This window comes from Pezoporus occidentalis, unplaced genomic scaffold (assembly GCF_034315485.1).
Source record: "Pezoporus occidentalis ecotype Australia unplaced genomic scaffold, CSIRO_AGI_Poc_V1 ctg8, whole genome shotgun sequence".
Lineage (NCBI taxonomy): Eukaryota > Metazoa > Chordata > Aves > Psittaciformes > Psittacidae > Pezoporus > Pezoporus occidentalis.
The window spans coordinates 10921444-10939936 of record NW_026916158.1 but is presented as its reverse complement, the minus strand read 5'-3'; the positions used below and the strand labels follow the sequence as shown (position 1 = coordinate 10939936).

Here is an 18493-nt window from a genome sequence, read left to right as displayed (position 1 = left end):
AGTGGTCCATATTAGAAAATACAAGTAAAATATAATGTGCACAGTACATCCTCAAATACTATCTCAAAATAAACATGTATCTCAAATGTGGCTATTCCAGCCATTTAAATATTCCAATAAAAATTAATGGTATCAGGGGGATGAAAAACATTATAGTAGCAGAAAAAAAGGTAAAATTCTCTCTGCAGTAAACAGAATTTGTATCAGCATTAGCAAAAGAATAATCATATAATCTTGCCAAGCAAAGATAGGAGATAATCATGTCTAAGTTCATGCAGTCACGCTGACTGATGTTGAATGTACTCCCACTTCAATTGTAGCCATTCAACTGGGCAGTCCAGCCTCTGGTCAGACCTGGGACACTTTTGTCCACGTTATGATAATAACTTGCAAGAAATGTAGCAACATCATAGCTAAATGTATCTAGTCACTGGTCGCTGCTAATAGAGACCCATTTGCCAGGGGCTCCTGGAAACAGAAACACAGATCTGTAAACAACTTTCATTTCTTGCTATGTCAAAACACACTTTAAAGCCTTACACCAAATTGGGCTCCTTGAAATTTTCTGGAAAGCCATTTTATTTTTTACATTAATACAGATACTTTTTCTATTTTTATTGCAACTTGAAATGTTTCTGTAATGTTTCCACGGCAAACTGAGTAACAATACATTTAATGTTTCCACCAAATAAATAATATTTCAATTCTAAGTAGCTATATAAAATAAAATTTTTAAGCACTAAACCCAGAACCATCTGAGACTGTAAAACTCTAAACCCAATAGGGCTTAACATTTTCAACTGTTTATATTATTTAGACCTGCAATTCTCAATTTTGTCTACTATCGCCTTACGGATGAGGACACTGAACCTCCTGATACTTTCCTTCAGAGATTACTTCAGGCCAACAAGGTAATGGTGTGATTACAGACTTTGTACAGGGCTTCCACCAATGAAAAACAGATTTGAGTTTTGGCTCTGCAATATGATTCATCTGATTGTGCCTTCAGAGGTGAATTCCTGGTTCTACAGTAGGGAACGGATATATGATTTCCTTCTGCTTTTTTGACAACAGTTCAGATCCTATATGCCAGGCACTACTTACAGAATGATCCATGGAATAGTGGGTGGTGTGGCCAAGTGGTGGAATACCAAAAAAGTTCCCATAAGTTTGAGGCCTTATTTTTATTTACTGCTCTCTGGAAATTTAGGGAGACCTTAAAGTAGGCTTTTTCAGTAATGCATAAGCTTATAAGGCCTGTAGCTTTATAAGACTAGGCAGTTCTTTTATTTAACATAAAGGTACAAAGTATTTTTGTAATTACTGATTCAAACCTTTCAACAATTTGAAATGATAAAAAAAAAATTCTCTTGAAGAATTACTAGGGAAAACAACTCTTTTTCATATAGAAATGGGATAATGAAAGTTTATCTGTACTCTCAGAATTGAGGTATTTATTGTTCCACAGGAGTAAAGATACTGGATTACACTGTTAAGGGTGTTCTGTACATTTCCTGATTAACCCCAACACTGGATACCCAAGCAAATGCCACAGACTTCAACTACTTACTCTGAAAGGAGTAAGGAAGAAGATAAGTGTGTTAAGGAACTTAAGAAACACAAGTAGGCATAGAAATCTCACCTGGGTATACATCTGGGGTGTCGCAGAACCACTTCTTCAGCATATTGCAGGATGTGCTCAGTACTTTGCAAGATTGAGCTGTTACTCATAAAAATAGATTTTACATATAAAAATACAGCAGATGACCTTCAAAAATCGTATCTTAAGTGTTATTCCACCTCACTGTTTTATACATTCAGAAACAGACATTTGAGATATATCATGAACAGTGCAAAAGACTGTTTTTTATTTATAAAAACACACATTGTGGTACCTTTAAGTGCCAACTGAAAGAAAAGCTGAGAAAGGTTTCATCCTCAGAGAAATTCTGGTCCAAGCTGAACTTTTGTTTAGCAAGTTGTAAACAATTGTCTTAGAATGCAGAGAATTCTCTCATTTCTTTCCAGCTAAGGTAGTCTCAAACACATCAAGTCCTGCTTTGAAGTAAACCTGAGCTGAATTGATGCTGTTCAGTACCTCTGACAAAGCTGCTTGAATGGTCTCATTTGACTGATGCAGTTTGCAGTGCTCCAGTGCCTCTAGTAGTACTGAAAACTGGCTTGTCCTTTCATCTAGTCTGTAAAGAATATTTCTAAAAGAGAACAATGGAGAATGGTAAACTTTTTACTCGAAACAATTCATCAGAAACCATCAAGAAAACCTGCAAGTATCAGCCACACTTTACAGATGATACATATTAAGCACAGTAAGCTGACCCACAGCAAACCGAAAGACAATTGCATATTTATTACAGCCTTGTAAACTGAATCTGTTCATTGTTCTAGGTGTATATACATTGAAACATTCACTAAACCTGTCAAAAGAAATCTCACCATCTCACATTTCTCTTTGAGCATTCCATATTTTATTCAAAACCATGAGCCCAGACCTACCATACCCCTCATGAAGTATTTCATGTTTCAGCTGGATTCCACTTATTCCCCTCTAAAATAGATCTGGTTATTCCTGTGGACCCCAGCCACAGATTTCTTCCCCTCCTCCCGCTCCACTCCCCCCAAGGCTGCTCCTGTTATTTATTTCACACTTCAGAGGTGAAATACTAGCTGTAGTCAAGTCAATGGTAAAACTCTCACTGCTTTCAGCAGAGACTTTTTTTCCATTAATAATCCTTGGTGACATTAGAACAAGAGCAACCCATCTTTAATGTTGAATACCTGAGGAAGGAAATAAATGGAATGTACAGTTAAATCCCTACAAAATGAAATCTATGTCTTCCTATAATATCTGCAAGACTTTGTAATGGCTCGTAAAAAATCACATGGAAAGGTAACATCTGAGCCCTTCAAAATGTCATCTGTATGAGGTGTTGCAGGCTCAAAATTCAAAGCTAGTCAGTGATTTCAATGAGATCTTTGAAGCAGGCTTTAAAACCAGATGTAAACATTATCCTAATTAGAAGAGCATGTAACTATCATAAATCTCCACCCAGGAACTCCTTTGACTGTAAACAGAATTGAGAAATTTGAAACAGGAAAGCTACATACGATTTGGTGCAGGACCTCATCTTTAAATACAAGGCAGGTGTTCAGGGCAGGGGAGAAGTTATTTCACAGAATGAAACCAGCAGGACAGCAGAACAACTTGGATACTCTGTTAGTAATCTAATTGCATGACAGAACAGGCCCAATGGCCACTCCAAATTAGTAATAAAACTGCCAAGTACCTACAAGACAGATTACTACAAAAATGTATCTTATTATTATATGAATCATCTAATTGCCAGTCTACAAGGGGGAATGGTAACAATGCAGCCAAGCAAGTGAAACGACACACACCACCTACAATTTCTGTCATTTTTTCCAGTCTGAAAAAATGCTTCAAATTAGGGGAAATGTTTTTCAAAGATGAAATAACTCTTAAAACAATTTTTCTGTCATGTTTTTATCTGCCTATACTGGGTATACATCCAAAACCAGTGATGTGCAATAGGAATGGTAAGCTTTACAGCCTGACAGCATTATATATAGCCATTTCAAGTGGTCTGCAATACAATACAGAAGAGTTTTGAACAGAGGAGGAAAACAGAATCCAGCACTGTAATAGGATAGCTTACATAGTTTAAATAGAGAATCATCACTGACCTTATCATTTGGACTGAAACAGGTTAGGAGCACTTGCAGGAAGAGCTCAGTGGGGACAGAAACCTCCATCAAGAGGACAGCAATAAACAGATGTGGCAATAACTTCTTCAGCTCACACTGCAGCAGTCAGAGGACAACTGCCTGCTTCTTCAGCTCTGACCTTCTACTATTCCTTGAGACCGTAACACAGTACTCTCAAAGGTGACTCAAGTTATATCATGGACTGTCCCTAAAGCATCTCTGCGATACATTAAATGAAAACTCTGTGTGTTGAGAACCAAATAAATTCCTGGTTGGTTGTTTTTAAGGCAAGGCTGTGCTATGGGAAATACTGTAGTTTTCAAAGCAGAGGATTGATTTTGCTCCCTCTGAAATCAATTTAGGGACTCCTGCTGAGATCAGTGCAAGCAGAACCATGCTTTTGAAGAACTCTAGAGGAGAGTTCCTACAGTTCACAGGGAGACAAAAGCCTGTTTACAACCCCTCAAAGTCTTTGAATAGCAGGGGCAATGCTAGAGATAATAATTTCCCCACTCTCAGGAGGCATGTGACAGTCCTATCTGTTTCCTGGTAGCTGGGAGAGTCTGACTAGGCTAGAATTCTGATAGAATTCTGAAGGGTCAAGATGGAAATGCTCCAAATGCCTACAAGACTGGCATCTTGATCTGTAATGGAATCCCTCTATTTCTGTATTCAGGGTAATGTCAACTAAGAAAAATGTCATAAATGTCATAAGAAAATAACCATCAGCAGAGCAACACTGACTGCTAGAAAACAGACTGTAAAGAGAGGATGACGTGAAGACTGGGGGAGTTTGGGGATTACCGAGAAAACGTTTTTGGTGAATGGGAACAGATCTTCTCCTATTCCAACCTCCAAATGTGCTCCTAAAAAGGACACAGGCTAAAAAGATGGTTTACCTTGACATACAAGGATGTCAATACAGTTTAACCCTACTGCTATGATTTTGGAATCACAGGTGAATCCACAGTAAAACCACAGGCAGGTGATCCACAGTAAAGGACAAGTATTCCTAGCCCAGTACACCTGACTACGGTAAAAATCAATGTCTAATGAGAAGAGATTCACTGTTTGATAAATGAAAGACAAGCATTCTGCTATCATAATTTAAAAAAAGATTGTTAACTTCTGCAATAGTAATATGAGTTTGGCATAGCTGATTGCATAGTATAACAGAACCTACTTTTTATTTTTATGGATGCAAATAATAAGAAACGTTATATGGCACCTGTTTTTCCAGATTTTCTGTTAGGAATTCTCACCAGGATCTTAAATTTTCCAATTACTTCTCTTTGCTTGGCAAGCAACGCTGCTCCTCTGTTGCATTAAATGATTTCTCTCTTTATGCATGTTCATAAGAGTTAATTTATTCTTATCTCTGTCCAAGCTTCATCAGATGAAATGGTTAATCTAGTTTATGACTTTCAAACCTTTACAAGTCAGAGAAGTGTTTTCATTAAGGATTACACATAGACTGAAAAATAAAACCCAGCTATTCCACTGGCACAAGATATCACTATGTGACCGCAATACGCATAATGATACCAAGAGGCTTTAATTTATACTGTGAAACTCAATTACTTGAACATTCCTTAATACAAAGTGGTTTTGTAGCCTACACCTCTAGAACAATTACAGCATCTGGGCTAACTGCTTTAGTATCTATCTTCATTTTTAACTATTTTGATCTTAAAAATACATTTTGCACAGTTAGCCTGACCCACACAAACTGAAAAGAGATGCCTAAACCAAAAAGTGCAATGCATTGGTGACACTAATGAAATTACAACCCCCATCATTCATCTTAATGGGCTTCTTTCAATGGCACATCACAGTGACCTGAAAAGTGTAAAACTGAGGTAAGAACCTAATTAATAACTTCAGGCACTACCACTGAAAGATGTAAAATGGCTCCAAACAAAAAAATCAGCCATAGCAAACTAAAGCAAAGAAACTATAAAAATGAATTGTAAAAGGACCTCTTCTGTAATTCTTAAGAGCCCTTTGCAGACCTAGGAAAATAAGCATTACTTATCAAAATAATGCCAGAGAGTTAAATGATGTTTTACATTACCACAAATAAGGATGTAACCTCAGCCCCACCATACCAAAATGAATTTGACAAATTCTTGAATGACAGATCACCCTAAAAATATATTCACTTCAACACAACTTCAAACTATTTTGTTGCTTATAACAACTCAACAGTTCAAGATAAAACTAGATTATTATATTATTCTTGCCATGAAAAATGATATTTTAGCTTACAAGAAAAGTTACGTACAACGCAAGCTGAATTATTCAGGTACTTACAAACAGCCTCCTGTTTAAGAGATTTTGAAAAGTAACTATTAAATCATTAGGACATGATGGCAAGTATAGAATCCCACATGAAATGAGTGCAGCTTTTTTCTGTGGAATCGCATTAGACTTGCTTACAGATAAATGCTATGGGCAGCCTCTGTCTTTTCCAGTTATAACTCAGTATGCCGTGACCGGAGATGCTTCAGCATCCTCACAAATTCAGTTTTATAAATTCTTCCAAGAATAAAAGCACATCGAAACAGGGATTCTCTGCGTTTCTGTTTCTCTTGGTAATGTTAATTTTGAATGCACTTCTCTTACATCTAGTAAGTTGTGGGTTTTTTTGAATTCATGTTTGCAAAACATAAAATATTATTAATCTGGTAAATAAACAAATCAATGCATCCTAGTAATGACACTTCATATTGGGACTTCCAGTTCCACAGGGTGTTTATTTATTGTAGGACATAAAAATACTACAAATTCTTCTTTCCTGGAAACTGCATGAGGTGATTTATATTTGTTTATTTACACGAGTTTGTACCTCAGAAAACTTATGAAAGCCACCATTCTTCCTCTGGGTCCCCTATCTTTCTGATCTCCAACAGAGCTTCTCATTTCCTCTTTTAAAACTTTTTTGACACCTACATACCTATTTTATTTCACAGCACTACTGCGTCAGGTTTATAATTATAAAATTATTGCTGGTGGTCATGTAAGACCAACTTTTACCAGGACAAAATTCATGCACCGGTGAACTGTTATTACATGTTATCGTAACTCATCCAGGGCAAGAACGCTTTTCTACGATGCTCATTTCTTGCTGGATAGAACAGTGGAAGTCAGTGGCTCTCGGGCTGTGTGACTGAACAAGCAGGGAAGATGGGGATACAGAAGCCAACCTTTTAGGGCAACTCATCTGTAAACTTCACTCCATTTCTTCACTGTGCTAAACATCCTGCACTTTTTGAAAAACCATCAACTGCCTTCACTTAGTGCTCTCATTTATGATTCTGTAAATTGTTCAACTGGTACTGATTGATTACAGAAAATGATATATTTAAACCATGTACACTCAAAGGTGAGTGTCTGCCAGAAAAGATATGTATTTACATGGTATCAGCAGTTGATAGGCTACAGGTAATCTAGGTATCAAACCCAAAGAAAGTCTAATCAACTGAAAGACATTTCAAAGACATTGTTATGTGACAGTGGTAAACCAGATAAATTCTGTTCCTACTAGATGGAAACTTACCTTGCATAAGAGACAGGAGTCAGGACACCTCTAATTGAGTCAATTATAGCAAAGGGAGTTATGGTAAGGCTGCATCTAACAAAACATTTTTGGGACTACAAGAAGGTAATTACTCCAGATTTGAATTGATTTGGCAGGTCAATTTATAATAGGGCTTGATAAACAAAACAAAACAAAACAAAACAAAACAATCCTGATTTTGGCAACTCTGTAAAGTGTCTTGGTGCTTGGTTTGGCTTGACTGCCTGCCAAATAAACCAAGGTAAAAAGGAGAAGCCAAACTGGAATGATAACTGTTTACAAGACACATTATCTTTTATTTCCTCACAGTTATATTTGATTACAGTACTTTTTTTAAAGATAATGAATCCATTGTTGTAATGCACACTAATCTTTTACTGAATACGGTATCCCAACATAAGAATGACATGGATCTATTGGAGCTAGTCCATAGGACTTCATAGGATGAAGATACTCAAGAGTGCAGGAGCACCTCTCCTATAAAGACAGGCTGAGAGAGTTGGGCTTGTTCAGCCTGGAGAAGAGAAGGCTCCGGGGAGACCTTACAGCAGCCTTCCAGTGCCTAAAGGGGCTGACAAGAAAGCTTGATAGGGACTTCTTACCAAAGCAGGTAGTGACAGGAAAAAGGGGAATGTCATTAAACTGAAAAGAGGGTAGGTTTAGATGAGATATTAGGAAGAAGTTCTTTACAGCAAGGGTGGCGAGGCACTAGAACAGGCTGTCCAGAGAAACTGTGGCTGCCCCATCCCTGGAAGTGAGCAAGGCCAGGTTGGACAGGTCTTTGAGCAACCTGGTCTAGTGGGACGAGGTCCCTTCCAACACAAACCATTCTACGATTCTCTGATTTTATCAATTATCACTAAATCCTAATCCTAACTCCAGCATAAATTTCAGCTTGATGCACCTTAGATCTTTGTCAAGGGCTCAAGTGCACTAAGACATCTTACTGTCCCTGACCAGCCCTGCCTGCCACTCCCAGGACTCCCCTGCTGGCACCGCTTGGGCACAGCTGGGGAGGCCCCTGCCCTGTGGCCACAGTACCACAACTGGCTCCCCATCATGTAGGAAACAGCTAGCCCTCATCATCACCTGATAAATTCCACCTAAAAAGGTGACCCTATGAGACTTGACTTATAAACTCCCACCCTAACCTTATCTGCAGACCTTCTCACCTTTAGACCTATCTTGTTGATCCATTACAGATTCATCTACTAGATTACAATTTGCATGTATGAGCATTCATAATCCTAAAGGGAAAGTGAAAGATCTGTTAAAGAATGATTTATGCTATGCTTGCTTTTCAAACAAAAGAAACATTGCTTATGCTGAATAATTTGGAGGAAACTGTTTTTCTTTTAAGGATGTCTCAGTCTGAAATACTCAAATTCAAAGCAGATGTGCTACTATTTTGAAGGACTTGAGGGAAGTCAATTAAAAAATTATTTCCAAATGACTCACAGCTGATGTTCTGAAGGTTTCATGGGGATTTTTATTTAGAAATTATGTAAAACATTCAATTCCTGAGGAATACCATTTCTAAACAAAGCAGCAAGCAGTGTTAGGTGTTTGATGCAGCAAACTGGCTTGACCTTGATCTCCAGCTCTGATCCCAACTACGTTTATCATAAGTAACTCCATACCATGCGACATGATGCCATTAGCATCATAGCCAAAATCAGAAAGGTCATTATCATAGGAGTTAACTATGGATAAAAAATTAATTATGTCATAATACGTTATTTAGAGAAATGCCTCAAGTTATATTATTATTACCTTAAATGGAATGCATACAGAAAAATTAACACTTAATCCCTGTTAAGGTAATTTTCCTGTTCATGACTTCAAGACCAAATTTCTAAGGATTATTTCCTGAGTAATGCGTCAGTGGGGGAAGTATTACACACTAACTATTTTTCAGATGAATTTCACTTACTTTGTACTATATTCTAGAAAAGTTCCCACTAATATTTCATATGTACATGAGTGGTTCTTATCTGTCATGACCAAACATGTGGAACCATATACATGGATCTAAAAAATTATATCAACCCTACTGTTTATGAGAAAAATGAAATAATGTATAAAATATTAAGTTTCTGTCATATTTAATAAATTAAAAATCCAGTACTTTAGGCATGATAGCTCTGTTCTAAGATCACTGAATAGCTGACTGTAAAAGTGCTTTTACAGCTAGCAGAACAACTGCTGAGAATGGGCTAAAATATGTAATAAGTCCGCACATTCAAAGAAATGTCACTGTGCAAGAAAATCCAGGTTCTTCCCAAGGTGAGGACCATGTACATTTGTGGAAAGCGTAAGAAATTGTATTTCCTGGATGAAGCCTTGTCTTCTGGACCACCAATCCTGTATTAAATTTCAATATACATAATAATACTTCCTGTATTATTATTATTTTATTACAAAAATGTAATGAGGTTGATGCATACGACAGACAGAACTCTAAGTATACAATTCAATTTAATTAAAAGGATGGAAGAAAATTTATGAGAATTGCATACAGGAAAAATAAATGTATGTACACCCAGGTCTACCATTCATACCAGGGAAGTGAGAAAGCTGGTTTCCAGCCATGACATAATCCCTAATTACAGTGGTTTTCTGCTTTTGCAGGTGTAATGAAAAGATTTTCATGTTCCCTGTTTAAATAAGCTTTAAAGTCTACCATAATTACATCTCTGCAGATGGCTAATTCAGTAGTATTTATGCAGCAAATGCTCTTTAAATAGTAAAAATTTAGAAGACAACAGATACAGTCATTACTTCATGGTCATTACATGTACTGGTGCTTCCAAAGGAAAAAACATTTGAATAGCCAGTCAGATGCATCAGGTGTTTTGAGTATGAGTTACACTCACTTAATTGCATCTTCTCACTATTAAGAGAGGTCATAATTCAGCATGATTATCAGTCATGAGAAAAATAATAACCATAGCAAGAATTCATAAGATCATTACCAAACTAGCAATTGCTAGTGATTTATGATAGGACAAATGTGCTGCTCCACACATGAATGAATGTTAGAGTCAATACCCCAGTGGATGAAATTTTATCTATCTGGCCTACAGCCAGAACAACCACAGTGTGGTTCCATCACCCCTGGAGGGGCTGGAAGGACTAGGTCAGAACCGTTCCCAAAGTTGCCCAGTGCACAGAAAATGTTCATGCTGCTAGAATATTGTTCTTACTGGTCCATCATGAATTAAACAGTTCCCACACTTCCCTAACTAAACCTGTCCTGGGGAGCTGCGCTGGTAGCAGAAGGTATTTTGGGGAAATCTTCTTGAGCTAGTCAGATTTATGGCTTAATTTCGATACTACATTATGGTGATCCACTGAAGAAGCAGACTAAGGACTGCCCCTCAAATCCCATTTTGAGAATCTGTAGCATCTGTGTGAATAGGAAGTGATCTTAATTATGTCTAGCTTCTAGCAGGTGCTCAGGAGAGAACTTTTTGTCCTCCCACCCATGTTATATCCCAGTGTAACACCTAGCTGTAATGCTTAGAAGAAATACAGTGAATAGAATACTTTAGTCCCCCTTATATCAAGGTTGTTACTCCAGATTCTGCTTGTGATCTGGATATATGATTTTGACCCAAATTTTAAACTGAAATTAGTGTGCCAGACATGTCATAGCATTTTTTTAAAGACAGTGATATCTATATTAATGCTATTAGAATCTAGTATTCAGGATTTGATTGGAAATATTTCTTGGTTTGTATCAACCTAGTTAAATTCACATCACTGCTTGTCACGTCATTAACTAACTGCTTTGCCTGTGGTTTTAGAATTAGAAAAAAATAACCTGGTGGTTAAGAATTGTCATTATCTTCTCATAAGTTGTTTTTTTTTTTTTGTAATTAGGAGCGATCTGCAGAGATGACTCTATGCAGTTTTATGATAAAATCCACTTCAGACTATGTTGTAAAGACTCTGGATACTGACTAGGGATTGTTACCACTTCTGTAAAGCCTGATCACCAGACACACAACATTTAGAGAAGCATTTAACCAATAACACAGTCCTTTCATTCAATATCTGCTACCAATGACTGGGAGAAAAATCACCCTCCAAGTAAGCAGTAACTAAGATGTACCAAGCACTGCACAGCATCTCAAATCTTCTGACTGTGCCTAGCTTCCACTGTTCACCTTTCTGATGAAACTTCTTTTTGCTTTAGTAGTTCATGAAGTGAGCAATGAAGCGTTAGTGAAACTGTGTCACTTCTGTCCTGCATATTTGAGCCCATCATCTCTAATTTACATGTGCATTAACTACAGTCAGACCACATAAACACTATGAAGTTTGGAGGAAGAAGGTAGAAGAAAAAGGGAAGACATTTTAGGTGTAAAAAATACATTTGGACAAATGTGCATGAGAGAGAAGTGGGCTGAACAAGAACTGCAGAGGTATGACACAGCAGTGAAGAATTAGAAAGTGAAGCAAGTAATACCACTAATCAAAACTCCACTTCCAAGATGTGGCACAACTATAGAAGAAAAAGAGATGTAAATTTTGAAAGATATAACATATTGGGTCAAAAGTCAGATGGAAAATCACTGCTGTGCAGTAAGATGAAAATTCATTTATTCTGGCTGATTGGCAAAATCTGAAGAACACTATTGTAAAACCAGCACACAATTCTTCCCTTCTCTCCCAACATTATGCTAGTATTTTATTTAGAAATTGCACATGGCAGATAATACAAAATGGAACATTATCTACTACTGCCAGTGCAACATGAATTGTTGCAGTATTTCCCACACTAAGGATCACCAGCACCGTACCAAATCACTCCGTGCTCAACATAATACAATGCAGGACAAAAAAAAATTTCCATGTGTTTGGATCAGGGCAGTTAAAAATGCCTCAATGACAGCAATGTATACAGGAGTATTTTCTACTTGAAGCCACAAATGAAGAGTTCAAAACAAAAAGAAACAAACCTGCAAAGAGTTTACACAATGAGTTGGAATTAGTGTCTTCTGTAGAAACTCTGTGCTAGGCTGTTTTTTTTCTGTCGACATTGCACTACAAGTTTACCCTTGCTACTGTGTAAGATTAGCAGGATATTTGCATCTTTAATGCTGTCCTTCGTAAACCCAGTGAGCAGCTTGTTTACACATGGAGATTTAATAATAACTTTAATTTTCCTACTAAAGATATCCCTAGCAACTAGAGTCTAAGGGCACGTGAATTTTGACACCTGAGAATCTGCTGCAGTTTATCAGCAAAACAGAAACAAGTAGACTCCGTACATATGTCAGGAACATACGTAACAGATCTCAGTCTGAAAGGAAAATATTTGCTGTAGTGAAGAACAAACACTTGAGTGGCAGAATAACAACAATGTAAATCACCTTTTTGTGTGATGCTAAAAACATCTTTTGATTGTTCTTTGATTTCATTATGACAAATTCAGGATGCACGATCTACTGTTGCTTATTGTAGGTATTTTATTCAGAGCATTATAACATACTGATTTGCTGTCATTTATTTAAAAAGAAGCAAAAGAAAAGTTTTAACTTGCACAAAGGAGCAATAAAAACTGTTGGGAGGTCCTTCTGGAAAACAGATTGTTTTCTAAATCCTTATTTTTTCACCTACTTCTTACTCAATCCATGCAATTACATGTATTAGACATATCACAACGGCCCTTGTGACAATTCCATGAATAGTGGTGACAGGTGCATACAGCCTTAATGGACAAGTTAAACTTGGCAAGTGAAGATGAAACTCTTAAATGGAAGATTTTACACAAATTGACTTTGTTTCTTGTATAAAATTGTTAAAAGAACTGTCAGTCACAACACAACTGATACTTAAGCAATGGTCCATTAGGAATAAAACCACCTAGCTGGAGCAGAAATGACAGCCTGAGCCCTTGTGTGTCTTTTTTTTTGTTGGTTTTTTTTTTTTTTACTTTATTTTTAAAGACTGAAGACACAAACTCTGGTTTTAGTGACTCTTAGATTTGGAAATCTTTGTGGGAGCATGGCAGGGTATTTGAGGAAACCCTGCATTCTTGTTATCGGATGCATCTGGTATCAACAGCGTCCATCAAATATGAAGATTAGATAAGGACCAGAAGAAATAAAACGCAGTAAAAGAGGACATCTTACTGCACTGAATGTCCTGTGTCTGATACTCCATGAAGGCTTCTTGATAATCTCATTCTTTTGCAATAATATTATTTTTCACTGTTCCAATGCCAACGTAGTGCTACACCTTTCAAAGAAACAGATACAAGCTCTCTGTGTGAATACCTAAAAGGAGTGAACACAAAGACTTGACAGATAATTTAGGCTGACAGGTTTTCAGAAGCTGTAGTGATCAGCACATACAAGATATATAATAAAATATTCAAGGAACAGTAGGAATGGTCTTACTTAGTCTAGGCAAACATAAGGTTTGAGCTCAATATTTATAAACACCAGGAAGACACATGCTGTCTTGTTTCCCGTGATGTTGCTGGTATCAGTGTTTTGATAGGTATTTTTGACTAAGGAAAAGTATGCAAAAGCATGACAGTAGACTTTTAGAGACTAAGAGATTTAGGGATTAGCTGATGCACCAAAGAAAGATGTTCAAGAAAGAGTCAAAGAGGAAAACCCATTGCTCAGCATGGACAGTTGCCAGATTAGTTAATTTACAAACATTAATTTACAGACATTAAATCTGCTCTCCCTCAGAAGCCATTTGGTTAATCAGTATCAGAGCAGGGGGTCAGTGAGAACTTTCTTAACCTTATCAGACAAGCTGCTTTTATTGAAGGGAAACTGCCCCCAGTCTTTGTTTAAACCTATGTTTATTTAAGGCTGAAGCACCTTTTTTTTTTTTAGACTAGAGAGATAAAGCATCTTCTCCTGTCCCTAGCAGGCAACTACATGTGCTTCATTGAATGGTGATGAGGGTAAGAATTTGTGTGTTTCTTACTACATATAGGCATTTATAGAATCACCTTATGTTTCTGCTGAGGCTGACAACCTCACTGAGAGGACAATATGCTTGAGATCATCTCTAGTTTTTCCTGTCTATGCACAGTGACTAAAGTAACAGAACCTCTGTTCTTACCTTAGCTTCATATATGCCACTGCAGTGTAATCTATGGTTATTAGTACTAGCAGCAAAATATGATCTCCAGAAAATATACAGAAATGTTCAGCTCAAGTATATACTGTAAGAGTGAAAAGCAAGAAATAGAGGAAAGAAACAAACATATAAATTTCTACTGATTATCCCATTAAAATAATGACAAAATAGAAATCAGAAAATAATATTATGATTATGTTATGAGAAAAAAAGGCAGATAAATGAAAAATACCAATAGCTATCCTGGTTTGTTCATAAACATTTATATTGGAAATAGCCTACCTGGGGTTACCACTGGGAATCACAGAAATTCTTCAAGTACAATAAAACTCAGAGATTTTGTCTTAACCTCAAATCAAGCTGCAGGGTAACCTTTAAAAAGCAGGATAACATTTCTCAACCTATTATTTTTCATTCTGCCTGAATTTATGGATAAGACTAAAATACCCTTATAAAAGCTGTACTTGTGTATTTCCAGATCAGCTGGAAACAGAGAATCACAGGGAAAGCACGCTATTGTCAATTTTTCAGTTCAATGTAATGAAATTCAGGTAAGAAGGATAATCATCTAAATTACAGTGTTTTCTTACACTGTACTGAACAACCTGCTAATACAAATCATCATTATTTAGGCTATCATAATATAATTATACAAAAAATTAAAGTAATTTGAATTCTGTTAGTATCTGTTAATATTTTTATTGCTCATTATAGATGAAAAATGCATCAATTGTGGCCAAATATTGCCCTGTGATACTCACTGGAATAACACATGTATTTTTTTACGTACACACATACAGTAACAGACTACAGCTGGATCAGTGTGTGTACAGACCATACAAAAAAGAATAAAATAGAAAGCTATACTGGTTTCCCTGTAGTGGACAAGCAGAAGTAGGTTGAAACCCACTGCCTGCAATAAAGAAAAAAAAAAATCCACCTTCTTTTTTAATTCAAGTTCTAGAAGAGAAAACAGTACAGATCCAGAGAGCTGTGAATTAGGACAAACACAAGCCTAAAAATGATGTCTAAGCTTCAGCAAATTTGTCAAGTACTTTGATTGAGGTTGAGAATGAGTCCAAATGGGTATACAGGAAGCCATCATTTTTTTCATGAAGAATACGTGCTTTACTGTGCACACAAATTCTTCCTTCAGAAGGCTCTAAATTACAGTATTTATGGAATCTTAATGATCTAAACACAGTTGGAGCCTGAAGGTCAAGGCTGCAGACTGCATCCTAAATTTCTGTTTACAGATGAAGCATAGTATTTATTGCTGCACTGCTTGCGCTGCTATAGTTAAAGGGCTGCCAGCATTTCCATTATAAACCACTATTTCAGGGGTTTATAACTCGCCTGTCAATCTTCTGACTGGGATGAAACACAGCATACAAGGTCCTGGCTGCGAGACTGATTTTTTCGTTTGTTTTAGTTTATCAAATTACAAAAATAAAAGCCTAATGTGATACAAGGAAAAAAAAATTACATCAGTTTTTTTAAAGTACTTCTAGTGTTGCTGTGATACAATTACAGCTTCAGAACATAAAATCTATGTCTGTATCAATTAACAGAAGGACTTTGAATTCCTAAAAAGCAAAAAATAACTCAAATAAAGACATATCATTAGATGTTGGGGTTTTGTTTCTGGGAAGAAACTGTACTACAGGTTTTTAATGGCAAGAAAGTAAATCAGAAGTCCATCACTGTCCTCGATTCTGTCTGCATTAAAGGTAAATTTACACTACAGTTATACACCTTGGCACAGTACAAAGAATGCATTCTTTTAAAATAAGTGTCTAAATGATGATGATGCACAAGGTGTACTCTGCTATTACATACTCTAGTTGACATTAGGCAAAATAATTCAGAGTAACGTCAAATCAAATGTTTTTCCACAAACTACAGTAACCTTATCATCTACTACTAAACCTTGTATCAAATTTAATGAAATCGAGATGGGAAAAATTACAAAAATTTCACTTCTACACTATCAACTTTGCCAGGGTGAATACTGTGCCCTGCAGTGAAGTACTGTTGAGAGCAGGAAGGTGAAAAATTTAATCCACATATTTGCTGCATATCTAGCAATTACATCTTGTGAATAACAAACTTAATACCTCAAATAGTGCAAGAATTTAAATATTAGAATACCTCAAAAAACTTTCTTACTAGAACCCTAAGTTTTGGCAGAATTTATTTTTTTAAATACAGAACCGGGACACATTCTACAATGTGTGATTTTGATGCATACAGACACAGTACATTACACTGTTCAGTTTTATGGACCCTTTGCAACACTGTACCAGTTCAGACAAGAAAGACAGCAGTGCTAAATCTGGAATGTTAGACTTTATTTAATCACATTTTGATTTATTTTTTTTATATTATAAATCCAATCACAGCTGGGATGCCAATTAGTCCCTCCCCAAATATCACTGTTAAATTTTATTTATTATAGCTATAGGGATTTTTTTTGTCGGTTTTTTTTCTTAAAAGATGGCTGCATTTGTTTTATGCCATTCCTAATGCTTGGAATCTCTTCCTCTTGATGCTGTCACTTTCTGCTTTTCTTCCACAGTCTTTCTATATCACCTGTCTATTTTGTGCCCACTTGAAACAACCATTTGCACAAGACATTCGACAATTTTTCCCATCAATTGCAACAAAGTACCACTTTATTACATAAGTTTGGTTTGGTTGCACATACATTTATATTTCTAAATAACGCAGATGCTTCATTCAGTTCTGTGTCCTGGCCCCTGTCTGTCTCCTGTGTATGTATACTCCCAGTAGGCTTTGTGAAGTCAAATAGCCCACATACACCCTCGTTCAATAGCCCATTCAAAACATATCCTTGGGGTCAAGCTATGAAACACTACATCAATGGGCTGCAGTGCAGTGCTTTGGACTGTTTGTACTGAAGCACGTGCCCACACTTTACTACTTCTCCTGAACAGCCAGAGGGCCACTCATTATTCAGAGCAGGCTTCTCCAGTTCTTGCTTTTCTAATTTTTTTTAGGCTATTGTAAGTTTTTTGTTTCGTTTTTTTTTTAGAGGTATCTATGGTAAGAGATACAGACCTGTAGCCTTCTTTCTTAGAAAGTGGAAGATGGAATGATTATGACTTCTTAGAGTCAACCTGAATAGTGCAGCTGACTACATATTGGAGAATAATTCTAACCAGGATGTTATGAATGGTGACTGACAAATTCACTCCACTGTACTGCCTTGGACTGGTTGAAATGCACCCAAGAGCACTGCTATATAATTAATTATGTTAAATAATGCTACACAGTATCTTGTATAATTCTGAATCTTCAATGAACTGTAAAAAGTTTTAAATAAAATATAGATGGAGCTTGTCAAGCAGCATTAGACTTCAAATATTTTCTTCTTCTGAAAGCTTACTGTACTAACACAAGTATCTGTCATGCTGCTTGAGCTGCCATCACAATGTACATCTTGTTAGCAGTGATGTCATGACAGAAATGCTACAGTGCTGCATTTTAATGACTTCTTGTATTGTAATGAATTAACGTTTTTACAGAAAGGATGACATAGGAAACAAAAGTTTTAGTCTTGGGTCCTCAGATTTATGTTTTTAAAAAGCATGACAGTTTTGAAAACCAAGCAATGCGAGATTACTGCTTTTGCTCAAATGAAGAATGCATTGAGCACCATACCTGTAGAGTCCTGGAGGAGCTCGATGAATCAGGAAGCTTTTCTCCAGGCTTTGTAGCACATCATTGAGCATCCTCACTCTGATAGGAGCTCGCTCCTTTGGGTCATTAGCTGGGCGCATCTCATCAGATTGGAACAGTTCTGCGGTGTCCCTCAGACGTGATGCCACTGCAAGTAACTGAGGAATGTCTGCTTCATCACCTAGAAACAGTAAGAGCAAGACAGTTTCCAGTGATTCAGAGAACATCACTTATTACTCTAGCTTACAAGTCAAAATTAATAGTCCAATTAAAACCCAAGCTTCTTTTCCCTTGTGAGCATTATGTAATGAATTGAGGAAAGTCATAGATCATTGTGCATAATGATCTATATTT

The 18493-nt window shown here is 36.6% G+C and overlaps 1 protein-coding gene across 16 annotated transcripts in view; it reads right to left on the bottom strand.

The window, feature by feature from the left end:
* Window positions 1-1837: 1837 nt before the first annotated feature.
* Window positions 1838-18493, bottom strand: part of NAALADL2 (N-acetylated alpha-linked acidic dipeptidase like 2) — a 489547-nt gene continuing 472891 nt past the window's right edge. For 15 of the 16 annotated variants that reach the window (XM_062603417.1, XM_062603427.1, XM_062603416.1 and 12 more), the window contains 2 exons: window positions 18122-18320; window positions 1838-2213 (listed from right to left, as the gene is read on the bottom strand). In XM_062603417.1, coding sequence (XP_062459401.1) covers window positions 2015-2213; window positions 18122-18320 — 398 coding nt within the window. In that variant the 3' untranslated portion in view covers window positions 1838-2014. Of the gene's footprint in view, window positions 2214-18121; window positions 18321-18493 lie in introns of those variants that run through there. The other variant, XM_062603425.1, reaches the window with a different exon arrangement.